Below are 24,102 nucleotides of genomic sequence, written 5' to 3' on the forward strand. Positions count from 1 at the left end.
ATTTTTTGTTAAAAAAAAACCCCGGCAGCCGGGTTTAAGTCAATACAATGTCAATGTGTTTCAGCGAGACTAGCAGGCGAGTAGGCGAGTACTGTACAAGTGATGCGATGTGGGCGGATCCCGAGTTGAAAATATTTTATCTTCGAGTGAAGCGAGTAAGCCAGTAACCAATTGGAATGCAGAGTTCGGTACTTCTCGCCTGTTCATTGGCAGTTAATGCCGCGGGAACTTTCAGTGTGTACGCCGCTTAAAATGTGAAGCTTAAAGGAGAATTCCGGCCAGTTTGGATTAATATCCCATCTTGGGTGGACCGAGGGAAAGGGATGAAAGGCAAAACCGCGAGAAATTTTCATGCCTGCTGCGCAAAGTTGTTCAATTGCGCTGTTTTCGGTTAAAACCTGGCCCTTCGGGCACGTATTTGACCTGTTTTAAAGCTCCTAGCGTGCATTAAAACCCTTTTGAACGCTTTGGCCGTGGTGTGTGGGTCCATACAAGTCGATCTAGTGGTTCACATTTCCATTAGGTAGCATAGGTACGATACAACAGGAGTTTTCAAAAGTGGCGCACCTACCTCTTTCAGCTTCCGCCTTCCAACTACGTCCGCAAAATGGTTCGCCAAAGTGATACTTCATAGTAATCCATTTTATTTTTGTCCACCAAAGACGAGCCACAAGAAACATATTCACATGTTTTCATGTCCTGAGTTGTTATTGTCGCGCAGATTCACTTCTCTGTCACTGAACGCAGTTTAGTGACGTCACGGTGTCACATGACTCCTGGAAGGAACGCCATTCGCTCATCCAGTTATCATACATAAGCGAGAAAGAGAGGCGCTGTCGTAATATACTGTTTGATATTTTGAGATGGATCCTCCGTTGGGGTAGTTCAATTGAAGAGTTTGGTGGCCATGGTTATCTTTTTCGAACCAGAATATTTGTTACAGATAAAGAATTATTCCTTCCAGGAGTCATGTGACACCGTGACGTCACTAAACTGCGTTCAGTGACAGAGAAGTGAATCTGCGCGACAATAACAACTCAGGACATGAAAACATGTTGTGACGTCACGAGAGGCTGCGTGCTGGAGGGACGCTACATCCCCGTGAGATGGCTTCAACCGCTGCCCTCTCTGTCTCCATCTGGTGGCGGAAACCAGATATTGCACACCTCAACAGAGAGCACCACAGCTGCAATCAATGAGTGGACAACAGCTGTGCCTGATGAGGGCTTGCGCAGCTGAGGAGCTGGAGAGAGGGAGTAACTCACTCAGAATCAGTCTGTAGTGGGGTAGCCATGGCTGAGACTTCTCTCTCTGCCAAACTGAGCAGTGTCTTGGAAGAAGAGAACTTTGTGAGCCTTGAAGTTGCCTGTGATTGTGCTTATCGGAGGAACGTGGACTGAACTTTCCCTTTCGGTGAGACCTTTTCCTGGAATAATTACCTGGAGAACATTGATTGAACTTTTTACATGGATTACTTACCTGAAACATTACTTACCCATGAACTGAAGCCATTCTTTGTTTGAACTGACCTTGTGGTTGAAGATTTTGCGTTGGAAGAAAATACTTACCTGTTGAAGAGAGACTTTATGTTTGATCCTTACAAAAGATATCCTTATTTGAACCTTTTGAACCCAGAGACTTTTTCTGTTAATTGAAGTACATTAATAAAAATCATAATTTTATTTGAAACTTTGTGTCCTCGCACTTCTTGAACTGTCCCGCTGAGAGCTAAGCCTCTCGTGTTGTCACATATGGTGGAGGACGCGGGCAGTCAAGTGTTAACAGTGCATGTTTGAGGAGGACTCTGAAAATTTTATCACCAAATTCTCACAATTGACTCTGAGCTCACCCGAAGACAAAATGGAGGAAATCTTGAGAGCCATTGTGGCAAGCCAGCAGGCCCAAGCGCAAGCCAGCACTGCCTTGCTGGAAGAGCAGAGGAAAGCCAACGTTTTGAAAGCCGAGGAAATAAAACTCCAAAAACAAATGGCTACACGAAATACTCGGCCGATAAAGGCAAGTGATTACTTATCTAAAATGGGAACCGCTGATGATGTGGAGGCATACCTGCATACATTTGAAGCCACAGCTACCAGGGAAGCATGGCCAAAGGTACAGTGGGTTGGATTGCTAGCCCCATTCTTAACTGGAGAAGCCTTAAATGCAGTCCAAGACCTACCCCCAGACAAGGTAACAGACTATGATGTTTTAAAGACTGAAATACTCAGCAGATATGGTCTCACAAAATTTAGTATGGCCCAGCGGTTCCACAGCTGGACTTTCCATCCTGACCAACCTCCTCGTGCACAAATGCATGAGTTGGCCCGAATTGCTAGGAAATGGCTTGAACCTGAAAAGAATACGGCTGCCGCAATAGTTGAAGCCGTTGTTGTAGATAATTACGTACGAGCCCTGCCATACGAAGCAAAGCGCTTCATAAGCCAGCAGGCTCTGAACACAGCCGAACTCACTGTTGAGGCAGTAGAAAAATACCAGGCCACCACAGAAATGCTGCGTGCCTCCAGGAAGGACCCCAAGGCCATGGCTCCTCAGTCGACTGGGGCAATCCGGCCCAGAAGCCCCAAGGCTCCCAATTCAGTTGCTGCAGGACCTAGCAACACGGCAGGTGGAGACCGAAAGCAGCTCGGAGCGGGGAGAGTGCGGCGAGATGGCGACATACTACAATGCTACCGATGCGGCGAAGTGGGTCACTTCTCCTGGCAATGTGGGAAGCCTTCGGATGAGCCCATGCCCACTGCGGCCTCCTCCAGCTCATCGCCCTCCCACCTCTTTGCGTCACTTGTGGGGTACACCGATGGCACCCCAGACAAGCCCCCCACCTGCCCAGTGAGAGTGAATCACCATGACGTGGAGGCCTTGCTGGATTCAGGTAGCCGTATTACCCTGGTGCGTAAAGACTTGGTAGACTCTGCACGCCTGGCCACTGCCAGTGTACTACCCGTGTCATGTGTCCATGGAGATACCCGAGAGTACCCCACCACTGACCTTGAGATGACCACCACCCGTGGTACCATACACTTGACAGCAGGTGTAGTTGAGTCCCTCCCCGTCCCTGTCCTTATTGGCAGAGACTGCCCAGCGTTCCAGTCACTCTGGAGGGAAACACAAGAGAGGCTGACTCGGGATCCTCGGAAGCGGAGAGGTAAGACCCATCCAGCTAATACACCTGTGCAATCCCAAGAACCCCTCATGATTTCTTCCGCCCTCGCAGGGATGGCGGACCCCCACGCAGACACCGAGCCAGACACAGACACCGGAGAGGAGAACTTGATCGAGGAGAGTGTCTCAAACTCAAATGATGGAGGCCAGAGTGCAGAGGAGCTTCCCCCCCTATCAGGCCAGTATGGTACTGCCCAACTGCAGGATCCTACTCTTATTAATGCACTAAGAACTGTGCAGGTGTTGGAAGGAACAGTGCTAGGAGATAGTACGAGTCCTAGCTACCCCCATTTTGCAGTAAATCGGGGCTTACTGTATCGAGTGGTGAAGGAAAATAATGAAGTACATGAGCAACTTCTTGTGCCTCAGCCCTATCGTGACACAGTGCTCAACCTCGCACACACGCACCCACTTGGGGCCCACTTAGGAGTGGAGAAAACTACCGAGAGGATTGTGCAGCGTTTCTTTTGGCCGGGCATACACAAAGAGGTAGAGAACTACTGTCGCAGTTGCCAAGAATGTCAGTTAAGGGCTCCAAAGCCCTCATATAGAAATCCATTAATTCCCCTGCCAGTCATTGAAACGCCCTTTGAAAGGATTGGGCTAGATATAGTGGGCCCTTTACCAAGGAGTTCCAGAGGGCACCAGTATATCTTAGTGATACTGGATTATGCAACCCGTTATCCAGAGGCCATCCCACTAAGAAAAGCTACGGCCAGACAAATTGCTAAAGAACTGTTCTTGCTCTCCACTAGCCTGGGCATCCCAAAGGAGATCCTGACCGACCAAGGAACCCCCTTCATGTCCCGAGTGATGAAGGAGCTCTGCACCCTACTGAAAATCAAACAGCTAAGGACGTCGGTCTACCACCCTCAGACAGATGGGCTAGTGGAACGCTTTAACAAAACCCTGAAAGCCATGCTGCGGAAGGCGATTGGAGAGGACGGACGCAACTGGGATCAGCTGATCCCATACCTCATGTTTGCCGTAAGAGAAGTACCCCAGTCTTCCACTGGTTTTTCACCTTTTGAGCTTCTGCTTTCCTACAGACCCAGAGGTCTGCTCGACATCGCCAAAGAGGCTTGGGAGGAACAACCCTGCAGACAACGGACCTTGATAGAGCACGTCGGGGCAATGAAGGAGAGGATGAAGGTCATCTACCCCATAGTGCGTGAACATATGGAGGCTGCTCAACGTCAACAACAAGCTGCCTACAACCGACCTTCCCAACCCAGAGAATTCAAGCCTGGGGACCGAGTGCTGGTTCTGGTGCCGACAGTTGAATGTAAGTTCTTGGCAACCTGGCAGGGTCCATACGAGGTCATTGAAAGAGTGGGACAGGTAAATTACAAGGTGAGACAACCCGACAAAAGAAAACCTGAACAGATTTACCATGTTAATTTACTAAAAAAGTGGCATGCCAGAGAGGCCCTGTTGAGTTGTCTGCCCCCTACAGAGTCCATGGAACCAGCAAGAGAAGAAGTTCAAGTGGGTCCGGGCCTATCTCCACATCAACGACAGATGACCCTGGAGCTGGTGGATCGCAACCGGGACGTCTTCTCCTCCCTCCCTGGACACACAGAGGTGGTCCAACATCAAATCCGAACCATGCCTGGCCGGACAATAACACAGCGACCGTATCGTGTCCCAGAAGCTCGGAAAGCAGTCATTGAGGAGGAGGTAAAGAAAATGCTGGAATTGGGGGTCATTGAGGAATCCAAAAGCGCATGGGCAAGTCCAATCGTACTGGTCCCGAAACCAGACGGGTCGGTGAGATTCTGTAACGATTATAGAAAACTAAATGCAGTGTCTGAGTTCGATGCATACCCAATGGCCCGTGTTGATGATATGGTAGATGCTCTAGGACAGGCCCGCTTCCTAACGACTCTGGACCTCACAAAAGGCTACTGGCAGGTACCCCTGACTCCAGCGTCCAAGGAGAAGACGGCCTTTGCAACACCAGGGGGACTCTACCAGTACACCCGACTTCCCTTCGGTCTCCATGGGGCCCCAGCTACTTTCCAGCGCTTGATGGATCGGGTCCTCACCCCACATAAAAGGTATGCGGCAGCATTTCTAGACGATGTTGTTATCCAAAGTCCTGATTGGGATAGCCACTTACCCCGTGTGCAAGCTGTGCTCGACTCTCTCAGGGATGCAGGTCTGACGGCGAACCCAAAAAAGTGTAAGCTGGCATTCAGTGAGACTAACTACCTGGGGTACACCATTGGTCGTGGACTGGTCAAGCCACAGGAAGCCAAGCTGCGGGCCATACAGGATTGGCCACAGCCCATCACCAAGAGGCAGGTGAGAGCATTTTTGGGCCTAGCCGGCTACTAGAGACGCTTCATCTCAAATTTTGCTTCTATAGCTGCACCCCTCACAGAACTGACCACTAAACGCCACTCAAGAATGGTGAGATGGAACCCTGCGGCGGAGGCGGCCTTCATCAGCTTGAAGGAAGCCCTGTGTTCCAGTCCGGTCCTGGTGGCGCCGGATTTCAAAAAAGAATTTATTGTCCAGACAGATGCTTCTGAGGTGGGTCTGGGGGCTGTACTTGCCCAAGTACATGGAGGTGAGGAACATCCCATTCTCTATCTAAGCAGGAAATTGCTGCCAAGGGAAAAAAATTACTCTACTGTGGAAAAGGAATGCCTCGCTATTACCTGGGCCCTGGAATCTCTACGCTATTATCTCCTGGGCCGGCGTTTCACTGTTATCTCTGATCATGCCCCTCTACAGTGGATGGCCCGAAATAAGGAAACTAACAGTAGAATAACAAGATGGTTCCTGAGTTTGCAGGCTTTTAATTTTTCTGTCGCCCACAGAGCTGGCAAGCAGCACGGCAACGCTGATGGCCTATCCCGCCGGGATGCCCTCTTCGCGTCCTTCAGCCCGACGAGGACGTCGATCCCGAGGGGAGGGTTGTGTGACGTCACGAGAGGCTGCGTGCTGGAGGGACGCTACATCCCCGTGAGATGGCTTCAACCGCTGCCCTCTCTGTCTCCATCTGGTGGCGGAAACCAGATATTGCACACCTCAACAGAGAGCACCACAGCTGCAATCAATGAGTGGACAACAGCTGTGCCTGATGAGGGCTTGAGCAGCTGAGGAGCTGGAGAGAGGGAGTAACTCACTCAGAATCAGTCTGGAAGGATGCCATGGCTGAGACTTCTCTCTCTGCCAAACTGAGCAGTGTCTTGGAAGAAGAGAACTTTGTGAGCATTGAAGTTGCCTGTGATTGTGCTTATCAGAGGAACGTGGACTGAACTTTCCCTTTCGGTGAGACCTTTTCCTGGAATAATTACCTGGAGAACATTGATTGAACTTTTACATGGATTACTTACCTGAAAACATTACTTACCCATGAACTGAAGCCATCCTTTGTTTGAACTGACCGAGTGGTTGAAGATTTTGCGTTGGAAGAAAATACTTACCTGTTGAAGAGAGACTTTATGTTTGATCCTTACAAAAGATATCCTTACTTGAGCCTTTCAACCAAGAGACCTTTTTCTGTTAATTGAAGTACATTAATAAAAATCATAATTTTATTTGAAACTTTGTGTCCTCGCACTTCTTGAGCTGTCCCGCTGAGAGCTAAGCCTCTCGTGTTGTCACAATGTGAATATGTTTCTTGTGGCTCGTCTTTGGTGGACAAAAATAAAATGGATTACTATGAAGTATCACTTTGGCGAACCATTTTGCGGACGTAGTTGGAAGGCGGAAGCTGAAAGAGGTAGGTGCGCCACTTTTGAAAACTCCTGTTGTATCGTACCTATGCTACCTAATGGAAATGTGAACCACTAGATCGACTTGTATGGACCCACACACCACGGCCAAAGCGTTCAAAAGGGTTTTAATGCACGCTAGGAGCTTTAAAACAGGTCAAATACGTGCCCGAAGGGTCAGGTTTTAACCGAAAACAGCGCAATTGAACAACTTTGCGCAGGACGCATGAAAATTTCTCGCGGTTTTGCCTTTCATCCCTTTCCCTCGGTCCACCCAAGATGGGATATTAATCCAAACTGGCCGGAATTCTCCTTTAACCACTACTTCCGGTAGATGTTTCTCTCTGTTTGTTTGCTTACTGCAGATTAAGCAATGCAGTAGCCAAATGCAACTATAATGAATGACCAGGTTTATTCCAGCATGCTGTATGCTGTCCCGGGCCCAAGGGATATAGGGGCCCAGAATTGGGTCCCAATTACATTGTATGTATTGGATAGGGGGCCCTTTGAGATTACTTTGTCCTGGGCCCAGCAAAAGCTGTCAGCAGCCCTGCCAGCAATGGATATTTTTGCTGATGACACAGATATTCCAAGGTTACAATGCCATGATTCACTGGGCTCAAATTTTGAAAGTGTGTTTCAGGGAGCATGAGAGATCATTTTCGCACATGGATTGACCATCACAGAGTCCAAACCTAAACCCTATTGAGAATCCTTGACAGGTGTTGGAAAAGGTTTTCCGAAGCAGTCATCAGCGCAAAAAATGAGTGCATCACTGGAAGGAAATAAATCTTCATGTTAGAGTGTATGACCATGTTTTGGGTGGTGATTTTTTTTTTTGGCGGGGCACTGTAGAGCACACAAGTTACTTTTGACTCGGTTAATGTTAGATCTAAAAATGTGAAAGTGCACTTTTTAGACACATGTGTTGAAAGGAATCGTTGACTCAAATATTTGACAAGGTTTCACTGATATTCTTCCTGAGAAGATGCATTTGTGTACAGCACATGGGGTCAATAGGAAAGATCGCGTCCTAAACAAGTTCAAAATGACTGGACCAGCCTTAAAGCAATGGTGAAAAAATGTCCAACACCTGAGCATGGAATTTAGCTTGTCAGGGTTTCCACCAGCACGTGATTGCTAAGGTGGCCACCTTGACAAGAAACACTTGCCACCTTGACTAGGTCCCCTGAAAAGATAATGATTTCATGTAGAGAATTAGCCTGATAAACCAGACTAAATGTGGATGTCTAATTTAGTCTGGCCTCGATGCATAATACATCCGAAGATTGTTGATGAGAACAACCTTCCCTCAAATCCCTGCCCGCTTTGATTCAAAACACATCTTTGCGTTGTAATTGGTTTGCCAGATTCATGGCATTCTGGCTTCATTGAATCATTATGCGAGGCCAGACCCACCCGTAGACAAAACATTTTGCCGTCCAGCGGGTGGCGCTGGTTCACCAGGCTAGTAGTGAATGTAATTTCTTAAGTTGCTTAACTAAAAAATATTTATAAAAATACTTTTAATGCCCCACCACCTTGACTAACAAAAAATCTGCGGGAAGCAGCCGAAACACTGCTCGTAGTGAATGGAGTTTCCATCCTTTCCCTACTACAGAACAGGAGCAAAAACAGAAAGGCTGGCTACAGTAAAATTACTTAAACTGCATTTCAGCAAGCCTCCCACTGGGCAAGGCAAATGAGCCTATTTGCCTCATCCCTGAAAACAACACACGGTGTATTACAGTACTGTACATAACTGTGTAAAGCAGTGTTGTAGTCTACGTACAGTAGAACGGAGGTATAGCAGTATACCCACTTCAAAACTTCAGGGATTTCAGTATACCCACTTAAAATGTAAGATTGATCCATTATTTACAATATCACAAATATATACAGTAAAACCACCTCAAAAATGCTCAAATATACCCACTACAAAAAAAGTAGACTACACCACTGGTGTAGAGACTGTGTTGTACTGTACACTCCAGCCTCCTGTTACAGATGTAATTTCCCTTGAAGGATACTGTACCTCACTCACGCCCACAGACAGACGCACATGATGCCTGCTCTAATAGCCACACTAATGAAGAGCAATACTAGCTATGATTAGAGCTACACCACCCACCCACACACAAACATTCACCCTCATAAACAGTCTTGCGTATACACGTATGCACCTACGCACGTGCGCGCGCACGCGCACACACCCACACCCACACACCCACACACACACACACACACACACACACACACACACACACACACACACACACACACACACACACACACACACACACACACACCCACCCACCCACACACACACACGCACACACGCACACACACACACACACACACCCACACACACACACACACACACACACACACACCTTCAGGGGACATGTATCAGAAGAAATCTGTATTAAAAAAAAACCCTGGGCTTACAGGCATTAAACACCGAATGTGAAGGTAGAAAGAGGGGCAGGCAGAAGGTGACTTCTCTTCAGTCATGGCACTCAGCTGTGAGTGAATACAAATTGTATAAGTTCCGTGTAATGTTTGTACTGTACATGTATACACTGCTCCCTACCCAACTCCTTCGGTAAATCCACAGACTGTGTTTACCTGCGAAAAAAAAAGGTTAAACTTTGGGTGGAGTAAACGAACGGAGGTGCCATTAAGGCCAGCAGGTGTGCGGCTAACCTAACCACACCGCACCACAGACAAAGGTCTGAAGAGCGACCGCCGCATTCTCTTAATCACGCTTGAGCCAGCGCACCACAACAGGACAGACCTGAATGCCAAATTCAGGCACATTCAGGGCTCTAAATTAACTTTTTTCCATCACCGGCCAAAATGACAAGTAGATGTTAATCTTACTAGCCAAACACATACTCACTAATGGGTCAAAGTAGCTAGTAAGTTGGTGTTTTCTACTAGCCAAACGGAAATTGTCACCATTTGGCTGGTTGGCTGGTATTAATTTAGAGCACTGGGCACATTATTATTTTTCATCCTTCTATCAGGACTTTTCTGCTCCCTCTCTCAGTCACTCTTTTTCTCTCTTGTGCAAAGACTTTCTAGGTTCTCCCTTTCCTTTCCAACGTCTCTGTCTTAAGGTCGATTGCAAATCATCTACTCTTTTCCTCATTCATTCTGTCCAGTGAGACTTTTCCATCACACAGGGCCTAAACTCGAGAAGACAGACAATGTTGGGTGAGGGCCCTGAATCTGACAGTGGCTGACAGACAGCGATGGAAGAAAAAAATGCATTGTTAAAAGTTCAGAGAGAGAAAGAGAGAAAGAAAGAGACAGAACAAGACAAAGGAAGAGAGATGTGGAAGAAAAAAAACATACCGGTATTAAAAGAGACAGAGGCAGAAGCAGAATGCACTGCATGCGTGAGAAAGATGTGTTGTGTGGTGGAGGAGAGGGGTTATTAAAGACACACTCTACAACCCACCCACTCTATTACCCAACCCCTGACAACACAGGTCAGCCACGAGAGAAAGAGAGGGGGGAGGGAGAGAGAGAGAGAGAGAGAGAGAGAGAGAGAGATAGAGATATATAGAGAGAGAGAGAGAAAGAGAGAGACCCACATCTAGCAGACCTTCTGAAGCAGTGAGCTAAAGTCTTCCTATGAGCCTCCTACACTGCTACATTTCCATATAGGCTATACTGTATGTCGACAGCTTAGCAACCAAAACAGACCAATAAGAAGAACTATAAAAATCACAAGGTTACCTGCATAACATTAACTAAACAAAGGCAAAGTAGAAATGGTCGCTAATACGTACCCAAATGGAATACAATATGATATATACTATAACACAATACATGGAATACTATACATTTGTATACTTATCCTAGTAAACCAGAACTGACTTTAATTCTGAATAAAGCTTAATTCCGCTTTGAAAACGTCATGCAAACCTAACCGTAGTCTAACAGTAGGGCACCCGTCTACTATGCGGATGACACGGGATCGAACAGTGCTGTACCGAAAGGTTGAGTAAAAGGCTACTCTGTTCATGTTTTTACATTATGCTGCCACTACAGAGGCTTGTGCAGAACCCTGAGAGGGAATGCAAGAAAGAAACAGGTGTAGAGGCTTGTTCTTTGTGAAACCTTGTGAAAAGTGCTATTTCTTACACTGATGAAATATCCGATCCAAAGTGGCAGGTTGAATGTATTTCCTTTTTTTCGTTTGTATTTTGACAATATTTTGGGGAAATAAACAACGTGTTAAGGAAGAAAATGGTTTTCCATTTTGTTCCCATGTACTGTACCGAAAAAGTACCGAACCGTGACCCTAAACCGAGGTACATACCGAACCGTGATTTTTGTGTACCCTTACACCCCTAGTTGCCTTGCTCAAGGGCGCTTCAGCCATGGAGGTGGAGGTGTAGGGAGTGGTAAAGGCAGGATGCAAACCTGCAATCCTAGGATCTGCAGTCCAATTCCCTAACCAATACACCATGGCTGCCAACATCCATAATGCACATCACGCATGCTGCCCACATAACTTCACATAACGCATCAAGTCTATGACGTCAATAGCACTGCATGATATACACCATGTAAAAGCCCAGCCCAGCACGAGTAACCTCAGCTTGGGTGGGTTACGGAGAGTCACAGCATGCTACATATAACATAGCCTCTTTTATGACCTTAAGCACACACCATGGGCCAATTCACACAGCCCAGCCGCACGGTGCAGTAACAAGATGTTGAATAATGTGGCCGTCCGAGACGGTCTCCTTCGCCAGGAGGCTATTCTAGTATCTATGTACAGTACACTCGCAACAGTCGTTCACATGCCATGATTCTACTAGGTGTCCTGTCCCCGTGCATATGGCACGCAACACTCGCTCTGCACGGGACGGGACAGCTCAGCACGGTGGCGCGTATAATCACACGCCAGTCCCCTGTCACACTGTGTGGCCTTCAGGCAGCACCATCTGACATGCTGTGCAGTGCTGTGCGAGAGGGGCTGGGCAGCACTGGCAGGGGATAGGATGGGATGGGGGGCACCAGGGTGGGGGTTGTTGTTGGGCTTAGCTGGTATCCTTGGCTGGGTGGCCAGGGCTAGGCTGTCCATTTGTAGCTGAGGGAGCTGGGCTGGTCACCTATGATGATAGGATGCTGGGCTGGGCTGGTACTCCATGAAAGGTGGCCTATGCTGGGCTGGGCTGGGCTGGTATTCCATGTAGGGTGGCTTATGCTGGGCTGGTCCCCATGGTGAGGGGATGCTGAGCAGGGCTGGTACTCCATTAAGGGTGGCCTATGCTGGGCTGGTCCCCCAGGGTGAGGGGATGCTGGGCTGGTCCCCCAGGGTGAGGGGATGCTGGGCTGGGCTGGGCTGGGCTGGGCTGGGCTGGGCTGGGCTGGGCTGGGCTGGGCTGGGCTGGGCGGCGTGGAGGGTGGAGGGTGGCCTATGCTGGGCTGGGCTGGGCTGGGCTGGGCTCTTATCTATGGAGGGTGGCCTATGCTGGGCTGGGCTGGGCTGGGCTCTTATCTATGGAGGGTGGCCTATGCTATGCTGGGATGGCTGGTCTCCCCCCCCTCCCATGGTGAGGGGATGCTGGGCTGAGATGAGCGGTGCTGATGCTACACGCTGAGAGAGACAGCCTGTGCGAGTGTGCGAGGCGGAACTCTGGTCCTCCGCGTCGTCCTCAGGGCACCTGCTCCTGCTCGCAGCCCTGTAGGAGCGGAGCGCACCCCAGAGAGGGTGAGTCACGCTCAGCTCAGAGCAGCTCCGCTCTGCACGGCAGGCCCTGGGCTTGGGGGAGTGTGGTGTGTGGTGGAGGGGGGAGAGTGGGCAGGGCAGAGCAGGGCGGATATACGAGGAGGAGGCCCTGGGCTGGGGGGGAAGTGTGGTGTGTGGTGGGGGGGGGGGGGGGGGGGGGGGGGGGGTGGGCAGGGCAGGGCGAATATACAAGGAGGAGGAGGCTCTGGGCTTACAGTACATATGGCCTCCAGCATTCAAACAGTGCACAGTAGTGTGCTCTACTGCATCAGAGAGAGAGAGAGAGAGAGAGAGAGAGAGAGAGAGAGAGAGAGAGAGAGAGAGAGAGAGAGAGAGAGAGAGAGAAAGAGAGCGAGCAAGGGAGAGAGCGAGCAAGAGAGAGAGAGAGAGAGAGAGAGAGAGAGAGAGAGAGAGAGAGAGAGAGAGAGAGAGAGAGAGAGAGAGAGAGAGAGAGAGAGAGAGAGAGAGAGTGACACACACATAAACAGAAAGAGAGGCAAGTTAGAGGGTTAAAGAAAGTGAGTGAGAGGATAAGGGAGCACACGTGAATGAGAGAGAAAGAGAGCAACCGACAGCTAGAGTGGGAGTATGAGAGAGAGATAGAGAGCTAGAGTGGGAGAGAGAGAGAGCGAGAGTGGGAGAGAGAGAGAGAGACAGACAGAGATAGAGGGTGAGAGAAAGCAAGAGTGTCTCAGAGGGCTCGAGAGAGATACATGGCTGTCATATGGCCAGACCTTTCCACTTGAATGGGATTAGAGAGGTGCAAAAGAGCAACTGAGCAAGTGAGAGGATGACATAATTGTGTTATTTTATCACAGGTTGGCTAGTTGTTAGCCGCTAGCTCGCCTGGGACAGTCTCATTTCCACCTGTATTTATTCGGCGATTTATAGACTTTCAAAGCTCCCAAATGTCTTGTTTTTAATGTCATGGATTTTCTTTTAATTTTAAATTACATCACAGTAGTTCTAGTTGGCTACTATTGGCTTATAAAAGAACAGACTTCACCACTGTCCAGATACGAGTTTGCTTCAGGAAGCACTTCAGTAATGGCGGCCACTCTACTTCCATCCGGTTATTTCCTTGGATCGGTGTATACAACATGTACTTACACAGTATAGTGCAATATCACAAATGAAGTTGAATTCAAAGCGCTATGAAAATACACATACACATTCCCACATTCACACACCAGGGAAGGATTCCAAGAAGCTGGTCAGTAGTAAAGCAGGTTAAAGGGGTATGCCACTATTTTGGGGCTTATTACAGTTAAAATCGTTGGCTGGGGTTTATAAAGGTGGTAAAGTGTCTTATTTTTCACGTTAAGCGTTGTCTTGCTTTAAGACAAGTTAAAAGAGGGAATATGTCGCTAAGCTAGTGAAAGTCAATGTATCCGTGTAGCATTGTAGCATGCTACATGGATACATTGACTCTCACTAGCTTAGCGATATATTCCCTCTTTTAACTTGTCTTAAAGCAAGACAACGCTTAACATGAAAAATAAGACACTTTACCACCTTTATAAACCCTGCCCAACGATTTTAACTGTAATAAGCCCCAAAATAGTGGCATACCCCTTTAAGTTAACCTTGAGACAGTGCTAAATCATCTAATAGAAGGTCCTGGAGTCCTCATTTTCTCAACTACATGACCGCTGTGATCTATCTATTTGCAGGTTTACCACTTCCTGTAAGTTAATTTAACTAGGTTTATCACTTAACCATGTTCTTGGAACACTCCCCAGCTCTGCTACACTGTTCAATGAAGACGCTCTTAGCTGTAAATAATATCAAAATGTATCTATATATCTTGATATAGTCTGATGATTGAATCGAATCGCATCGTATCGTGGGGCATTCTTAAGTATCGAAAATAATCGAATCGCTGGCCCCTGTCCAATAACATAATAGAGGTGGAAAAGTAATTGGCAAAAAATCGAATCGAATCGTATCGTATCATATCGTGGGGCATTCTTAAGCATCGAAAGATATCGATATTGAATCGTATCATCATGGAAGCTGTGATTTACACCCAACATAGGAGAGGTAGCATAGAAGACTGTCTACGGGATAACCTGACGCCACGACCCCAAGCTAAAATGTGAAAGGAGAGAACGAGGGAATACATAGAGGGCGGGAGGTAGAGAGAAAGAATAAGAGAGAGGGGGAGAGCAGGAGGGGGAGAGCAGGAGGGGGCAGCAGGGGGCGGGGAAAGGGAGAGAGAGATGGAGCTAATGAGAGAGAAAAGCAAGGAGGGAGATAAATAGATAGAGAGATGACAGATACAGAAGGAGACAGAGAGAAAGAAGAGGGAGGGAGGAAGAGTGTGAAGGAAGCGGTAGAGGGAATGATAGAGGGAATAAGAGACAGAGAGGGAGCAAGAGAAAAGAGAAGAGAGAAGAGAAAGAATGAAATGAAATAAGAATGAAGAGTGAAGAGAGAATGAAATGGAATAAGAGATAAGAATGGGGGAAGGAGGGAGCGAGAGGCAGAATGACAAACAAGAGGGGGAGAGAGAAAGAGAGAGATAGATGGAGAAAGGGAGGGAGAGCAAGAAAGGCGTCTGTCAGGACCTACACTACTGCTGCACACTTACAGCTCCAGTACCAGACAGCTGCACCACTCATACTGTGGATGAGGACTGGGCTGTCTGGCGAAGAGAGGGAGAGAGGGAGAGAGAGAGAGAGAGAGAGAGAGAGAGAGAGAGAGAGAGAGAGAGAGAGAGAGAGAGAGAGGGAGAGAGGGAGAGAGAGAGAGAGAGCTGCTGACAGGGTCTATGAGCTGGCCTTGCACACAGGGGAGGTGTGTGTGTGTGTGTGTGTGTGTGTGTGTGTGTGTGTGTGTGTGTGTGTGTGTGTGTGTGTGTGTGTGTGTGTGTGTGTGTGTGTGTGTGTGTGTGTGTGTGTGTGTGTGTGTGTGTGTGTGTGTGAAACAGCCCGAATCTCTCATACAGGCAAACAAACAAACAAAGATAGGGAGAGTTCAGAGTAGAGAGAGAGAGAGAGAGAGAGAGAGAGAGAGAGTTAGAGAGAGAGAGAGGAGAGAAGGAGAGAAGGGGGGAGAGAGAGAGGAGAGAGAGAGAGAGAGAGAGAGAGAGAGAGAGAGAGAGAGAGAGAGAGAGAGAGAGAGAGAGAGAGAGAGAGAGAGAGAGAGAGAGAGAGGGAGAGAGAGAGTGGGGCTAAAAAATAAAAACAAAACCCTGTGTGTTGACTGACGCAGCATGGAGCTGGAGCAGCCGCTTGGTTTGGCTCAACTCAACACTGAACATGTGTGAAAGTGTGTGTGTGTGTGTGTGTGTGTGTGTGTGTGTGTGTGTGTGTGTGTGTGTGTGTGTGTGTGTGTGTGTGTGTGTGTGTGTGTGTGTGTGTGTGTGTGTGTGTGTGTGTGTGTGTGTGTACACAAATGTGTGTGCGGGAGCTCCGGTCAGCGCTCCCCTGCTGCACACACACACACACACAATCGCATACACAATTCTTGTGGAGGAGTTTCTACAGGAGCCACGCAGCAGGAAAAAACACACACAGCCGACGGGACGGAAGAATGTGTGTGTGTGTGTGTGTGTGTGTGTGTGTGTGTGTGTGTGTGTGTGTGTGTGTGTGTGTGTGTGTGTGTGTGTGTGTGTGTGTGTGTGTGTGTGTGTGTGTGTGTGTGTGTGTGTGTGTGCCCTCTGGCCAGCGCTGTGGGACGTGAAAGGGAAGACGGCTACAGGAATGCACTTCTGCATTACTCTACTCCTCCACCATCTTTATTTTCTTCAAAACTTCCTGCAGACTGAGCAATGCAGAGCAAACCCCAGACCCAGACACACACACACACACACACATACACATACACACACACACACACACACACACACACACACACACACACACACACACACACATACACATACACACACACACACACACACACACACACACACGTAGCTCTCTTGGCCAGACGGAGAGGTTGCGTGCATTCTTGTGGCCGTGTCCACAGTAGTGTGTGTGTGTGTGTGTGTGTGTGTGTGTGTGTGTGTGTGTGTGTGTGTGTGTGTGTGTGTGTGTGTGTGTGTGTGTGTGTGTGTACACACATACACTATGAATGATTCCTCCTGAGACAGGAGCCGGAGCCCTGAGTATACAATGTAGCCTACTGTTACTCTACTGTCTAGATAAACAGACAGAGTTGCAAAGTCAGGACACATGGACCACACACAGGACTGGATCACACACATGCACAGACATCAAAAGACAAGAAGTATCTGCTAAGAGAGAGACACAGAAAGAAAGAAAGAAAGAAAGAAAGAGAGAAAGAAAGAGAGAAAGAAAGAAAGAAAGAAAGAAAGAAAGAAAGAAAGAAAGAAAGAAAGAAAGAAAGAAAGAAAGAAAGAAAGAAAGAAAGAAAGACCTGCCTTCCATATTTAAACATTTGACCTGACTTAGTTAAGGCCTCACACAAAGTCATGCTCAGGTCTCTCTCTTTCTCTCTCTTTATCTCTCTCTCTCATCTGTGGGAGGACAATGTTACAGAGTTGCAGTGTGACATGCTTGTGAGTATTTACCTCTGCGCTGTACACATAAAAAGAACCTGATGATGATGAACTTATCACCCTCTTAACTGGAAGCGATACTGATCGGGCAGGTTTTATGTTGCAATACTACTCTGATGATGAATCTGTAAAAAAAAAAAAAAAATGATGACACGCCACTGAGGCAAAAAGTATGTGGGAAATACTCCACAGAATAGCCTACAAGGAAGAGGGCAAGAACATCTAAAAAAAAAACAACAATACATTTGCGCCTTCTTCCTTTTGTACGCTCTTGCTTCTTATTTTGAAGCATTGTTCACTAATGAACAAGGCAACGTGATTAATCACCAGCCGAAATGCGAAATGAAGATTAATACGGCCTATTTGGTACACGTTGTGGGGACAAAAAAAACCACTGAAAAAGCATAAATGAACAAGCAGCGCAACGAAGGGATGCATGTCTGTGCACACACACATGAAGCAGGCTACTGTACCATTTCCTTAGAACCTGCCACACACATGATCGTTTGATGAGATCTAATACGGCTACATTCATTTCCTCTTTGTTATCAAGACTGGGTGGGACTTCCTCGTTCTAACTAAACCTCAGATAGCGATCTTAGTCAGCACAGGCCTGCTATCGCAGTCCTGAAGAAAAGTGCGACCCAACTTGGCCTCACACACACTTGCTTGCTCCCTCAGCCTACAGTAAAGTGTGACTTGGGCGGACTAATTGCCTTCAGCTTTCAGTCTATATGAGTGCATGGCACACACACACACACACACACACACACACACACACACACACACACACACACACACACACACACACACACACACACACACACACACACACACACACACACACACACACACACACACAGAGAGTCAGTGTTAAAAAGTTGCAAAGCAGAACAAAATGTGATAATTATGGGGAAAAATGCTGGCTATGAGTACAAAAGTCAAGTTCACCGCCCACCACAGTCACGAGATGCTAACCAGCTAAGCTAGCCATGCCATTGTAGGCTGTGGAATGTGCGATGACAGGAAGAAGGCTGTCGGTCACATGCATTGCTAACCCTGTGATAGCATCAGCTGGCTTGTCCAAAGCACCACGAGAGAAAGCTTTTATTCTGAAGCCACCACGACATCCAGACGTGCAGCCCGATACACAGAAACAAGAACTATACGTGTGCACAAAGTAACTAAACAGTGTAGGCACCAAAAAAAAGAGGAAACGCTTCCTTGTGCGGTAAGCTTGAGGCTTGTGGTGGAATTATTATGACCCAAGAAAGGAGGGTTGTGCCAGCGTTTACATCCTGTACTCCAGACACAGATTTCAGGAGTGGTGGAGATCGAAAATTCAGGGGAATATTCCATGAACATGGCTAAGTGATAAACTTGGCTAAGTTAACCAACAGGAAGTGGTAAATCTGCCAATAGATGGTGCTGCACATGTGTCATGTAGTTGAGAACATAAGGACTCCAGGCTCTCCTATTAGACGATTTGCCACTGACTGTCTCTGTCTCAAGGTTAACTTAACCTGGTTTACTACTGAGTCAGGTTTGTGGAATACCCAGGTTGAAGCTAGTCATTTGTTATGTAGGTTAAAGGGTAAGTAAACTAAAGACTAAACTGAGGAATGGTTCTGCAAGTACTACAGTATTGTTGTGTGTATATACCTCAGAAAAAGAACTGGCAGTTTGACAAAAAGGACCATCTTCTGCCAGGGCCATCAACATGTTTGTCAGATGAAAACAAACAGATGACTTGGGGTGTAATCACCGTGAGAAGCACAAAATAGGCATTACAGAGGTTCACGGGCAGCTTAACAAGCAATCAATAACTACTGTGGACGAGACAAAATATCATGGTCAAACGAGTGGAAGGAATGTGGTAACGATCTCGTTCATGTCATGCGATTAAGACCCACAAAAAAACGGGCCTGCAAGTCTCTGGACTTCCAAAGCATAACTTAGTGCCACCCAACGGCCTCCGAAAGTGGAAGCCGAAAGCCCACCTGGGAAACTCCAACTCCCATTGTCATTGTGACACAGCACTCCACAGCACACAACGAACTGCACACTGCACACAACGAAATTGCATTTATGCCTTACCCTCAATGGCGCCCTAAGGGAGCAGTGCAGCGGGACAGTACCATGCTAAGGGTACCTCAGTCATGGAGGAGGACGAGGGAGAGCGCTGGTTAATTACCTGGCTGGTCGGGAGTCAAACCGGCAACCTTTGGGCTACAAGTCTGACACCCTAACAGCTTACCCATGACTGCCCATGGCCTAACTCTCAGGATAGAGTATTGGTGACAGCATTTTTCCAAATGCTAAAACCAACAGGGTCCATCAATGCTGCCCGTCCTTGGATAAGACGACCAATCACCTTGATCAATAGTCGTCCCACAGACCAGCTTTTGGTAGAGTTTTTCCTCAATCTCCCTTCGAAAACAGCCAGGTGCCATTCACTTGGCCACCTGTAATGCACCCCCCATCCCAACCAATACACACACACACACACACACACACACACACACACACACACACACACACACACACACACACACACACACACACACACACACACACACACACACACGGCTAGAAGACGCAACCACTCCTTCAACCACTCCTTCTACATAGGTAACACAGCAACTGTTCCATACACGCCACCAAACATGCTTGTTTCAATCTTCAGACCTAAACCACACAATTATAAACAACATAGCAGTAACCACTCTGCCACTTAGATGTGACATCACTCTTGTCAATACAATATGCAAGTCAATACACTCCAGTCCCTACAGCCTGTGGCCGTCCGTGTTGATTCTCAACAGCAGAAAGACCATGGGTGCATTCCAATATGCACACTCCCGTCCTCTACTTGTGTTTGTGGCCTCGCCCCGCCTCCTGGACCCTCCTCCATGGATAAAACAATAAAGTTTCCCAGCTGTCAGCCTAACCACAACAACTTTTGAGGGACTGTTTTCCATTCCCCATCCCAATTGCAAATGAGAGAGTGACGTTAGAATTGTGCTTTTGCAAGATATTGAAATAATTTTCTGTCGTCAGTGACATCATCATGAGGTCACAAGCAGGCAAGTGAGCGAGGAAGGACGGAAGTCCGCATATTGGAATCCACCCTGTACTAATAGGCTGGGCAGGCATGTTCAGGTTCTCACGAGATCAGATCAGGGGGTGCTTTGCTTCTCCCTTCACCCTGCTCCCATCACTCATACGCCTGCCACCGCTCTCCCAGGAGGGATGCGTTTCAAAGGTCAGCCTGAGCCGCTCTAAGAGGGCTATAGGGGAGATCTCTCCCTCAGGGACCGGTCCTCATGCCCTCCAGTTAGCCTGCTCTTTCAGATACATACACCGCTTTAGAGTGAACGCATGGTGGTCAGTGATAGTCCACCTAACAGTGCTAGTGCTACATGTTCCCAGTCACCTGTGACGCTGTAGTGATTCTACTCCTGAATGCTTCTACCCTCCAGTTAGCCTGCTCTTTGAGATGATACACCGCTTTAGAGTGAACGCATGGTGGTGGTCAGTGACAGTCCACCTGGCTCCAGAAGATAACATTCAGTAATAGTGCAACATGTTCCCAGTCACCTGTGACGCTCGGTGTAGTGATTCTACTACTGAAATGTTTCTGTTTCGTTGAACAGTTATGCCATTTGGAAATCAACTGATTTGGCAACTGATGTGATGCTAACGGTAAGTAGCTCTGTGTGTGTGTGTGCTGATTGAAAGCTGTCATCCTGTATCAAGCATGAATTCTTGTACAAGCAGTGTTACGGGCAAGGAGGCTAAGTTAGCGAGAGGACAGGACAGAGAGTGCCTTTAGTCAGTTGTCTAAAGCCTGGCTGGAGCTCTGTGAGCAAAAGCTGGCCTGGGATGGGCAGACCACCACCACCATCTACGTGGTGGCACACATGTCCACAGACATTATAAAATGAAAGCACTGAGATTGAATGCATCATGGGGTCACAGAGGCAAAGCGATATTTCATGACATGACATCAATAGCCATGCGATTTCTTTTGTTTTGGGGACCCAGCGATGACGAAAAGACTAAACAATGACATGAAACCTAATATGCATAGGCCTACCATGTGCTGGTCACATTGCTTCCAGACTTCAATAGCCACCCGACATTGGCCAGACTACTGCTTTTGTGTTCATCGTTTGAGGAAAGGATACAACCTTAGAGCTCCACTCTGCGTCCCTATGGCCAGGATTTTCTGCACAGGGTCGAAAGCCATAGCCGAGGGCTGGTAGGGGAAGCCATGCCGCACAGTCTGCAAGTCAAAACAAACACAGCAAGTCAGTGCCAAGTCAAGGCAGCTTTGTATTGTCAGTTTCTTCATGTGCACAGGTCATACAATGAAATTGAAATTACGTTTCTCTCTCTATACTATGAAAGGACATAGACATACACAGGACTGTCATGACATTTGCAGATTGACATCAAAGTGCAAGACACGACAAGTAACTGTGATGGGCCAATAATAGTAAAGTGAAGTAATAAATAATAACTGAGCATTTAACATTGTTGAGTGACAGTGGTGGACAGTGGCACCATCATTTCCTCATAACAGGAAAATACTGTGGGAAAATATAATCTAACATTGTGCGATGTAGGTTTTGAATTAATCCGAGATTAAACATCAGATGAATGGGATTTAAAATGGTGTTAATCCCAGACAGCATGACCAAGGGGAAAGTTTCTTTCTGGTAAAAAAAAAGAAAAAAAAAAGAAGAAGAAGAGCAACACAAAACAGTATGGCGCAGACAACTCGGATTATTATTTGGCAAGTAACGCATATTATCATGGTGAGATCAAGGACAGGCTTCTTCTTACTTTCCTCCAGTGTGGGTTGATGACAGGGCAGTGCTTGTTTGCTCTGACGCTGCACAGAGCATCTTATAATTGCAATTACTCAGATAATGTCAGTCCCAAGAGAATTATTACGCTGCAAATGAAAATCATCATGGAATTGACAGACTGCTATGTGAACCTTGCACGCACCTGCATAGCCTATACAGTCGCATGGCAGCACCGTCTCGATGCATTAATAGCCTATAGTTAGATAGCCTATCTCAGAGCTAGAACTATATCAAGATAGCTTGCCCAAGAGAGAGGCCCAGTGATAACCTGTAGCATTTTACACATACACATTGGTCTACTGTGATAGAAACATGACGTGGTCTGTGGGAATGAAAACCATGAAACCAACCTCTTGGTATCACAATATTGTACAGTAGGTCGTCTGTATGGTTGGGTGAATGTGCGGTGACAAGTCACTTCGCAGGCAAATCAAATGGTAAAAGGGCTCCCGACACTTCGGGTCTGCTTGGGAAGCTGGTCTAATGAGATTTTGCTACTGTTAGCTAGTTAGCTAGCTATTTAGCGGAACAGCATTAACACCATCCTGCCCTCTGATGCAATACTCATAAGCAAGCAACTGATCTGAGTGACGTTAGCCAGGCTAGCTAAGTTACATTTGCACAAATTCACCCCCATATTATTTCACATCTTTCTTGGAATAAAATATTTAAACCAGCAGCAAATGCAGCAAGTTCCATAGTCGAATAGTTAGATTACAAGCCGCTCCTCATGCAGCTGAATGAATACGCAATATTTCTGTCAGGTCACTTTTCGTATTTGCTAACGTAAGACAAGGCAGCTTGTCAACCCAGTCGGAATACTATTACAGTAGACTGGCAAGCCAGCTCTGTATATTTCTGTTAATTCTTAGCAGCACACAAGAAAACAGTATAGCCTTGTTGTGAGACTGATATTTCACGTCCCCAGTCACTGGGATCATCCTGACTGTCCACACATAACGAAATTAAATGTGTGTGACGGAGACGTCATCTGCTCGATAGCTACGTGTACATCAATTTTATTCGAACTGCATGGATGGGATACATTGGTATACCAGGTCTCCTGAGTGGGAGATTGGGCCGCCGGGGTGCCATTTGCTCGTGGTCAACCCCTGCGACCCCCCGCGTGACAAGAACCCACCTTGCAGAGCTGGAAATGCTCCGACTGCAGGCTCTCCTGAATTGTGTCATTTTCCCTGTTTCCCGGTTGAGGTGATGCGGAGGAGGAGGATGACTGGTTCGTCAAACCATCTAGCACCTTTCTGATATTAAACTTCTTCATTTTTCCTCCAGCACAGACGAGGATCGCGATACGTATTGAACCAAATGAGCAACCATAAATGGATAAGCGAGATGGCAACAGCCACACAATCGCACAGTCTTCTATCAAGCTATATTGCTCTGTAAATCTCACATGTCAGGGGGTGTTGTCACGGCATACTCCATGTCAAAATCTGACCAAAACAAATTCCCTTCTGTGACGACGTGCGCGTTCTTCATCCGCTACTACTCCTCATCCATAGGAAAGGTGGTATTGACGGCGTAATCCAAGCAGATTGAGTCAATCTCACCCCCTCTCTGTAACCCCCTCTCTTCCCACAACCAACACGGAAACGCAGAGCTGCAGCCAGCCAGCCAGCGAGTCTGTTGCCGAAGTGGCACCCGGATGTAAGATAGGGGCGCTAGAGCTCCTGTTCTGTGATCAGTTTCAAGGGCCAGTCACAATCCTAGAGCTACAACTTTATCAGGTTGGTATTATTATTTCCATTCAAGAGGGCCACTTTCCTGAAGATTGTTTCCCCATAGAATTCTGCCTTAAGTGAATTTTGTTCTGCATGGTCTTTTAACTCTTGTACCCAATTCCCTTTTTACATGTCAATATGCACCAGCATTAGGACCTATGTTATTTCATTTATTATAGTATCCTACATCTATTGAGGTCATTACATAATTTTAGAGCAGTGAGCATTCCCTTCCCTTCTGCTCCCAGGATGATGGCCCAGCCCTACTTACAGAGACAATGGGGGCATTCCCAGT

General features: G+C 47.3%; 1 protein-coding gene across 1 annotated transcript in view; it reads right to left on the reverse strand.

Moving 5' to 3' along the window:
• Window positions 1-23,750, reverse strand: part of stxbp5b (syntaxin binding protein 5b (tomosyn)) — a 65,815-nt gene extending 42,065 nt beyond the window's left edge. Inside the window, exons 1-2 of the mRNA XM_063223889.1 lie at window positions 23,207-23,750; window positions 21,379-21,476 (exon numbers count right to left, since the gene is read on the reverse strand). Coding sequence (XP_063079959.1) covers window positions 21,379-21,476; window positions 23,207-23,347 — 239 coding nt within the window. The 5' untranslated portion in view covers window positions 23,348-23,750. The remainder of the gene's footprint in view (window positions 1-21,378; window positions 21,477-23,206) is intronic.
• Window positions 23,751-24,102: the final 352 nt, after the last annotated feature.

The sequence above is a fragment of the Engraulis encrasicolus genome, chromosome 19 (assembly GCF_034702125.1).
Source record: "Engraulis encrasicolus isolate BLACKSEA-1 chromosome 19, IST_EnEncr_1.0, whole genome shotgun sequence".
NCBI lineage: Eukaryota > Metazoa > Chordata > Actinopteri > Clupeiformes > Engraulidae > Engraulis > Engraulis encrasicolus.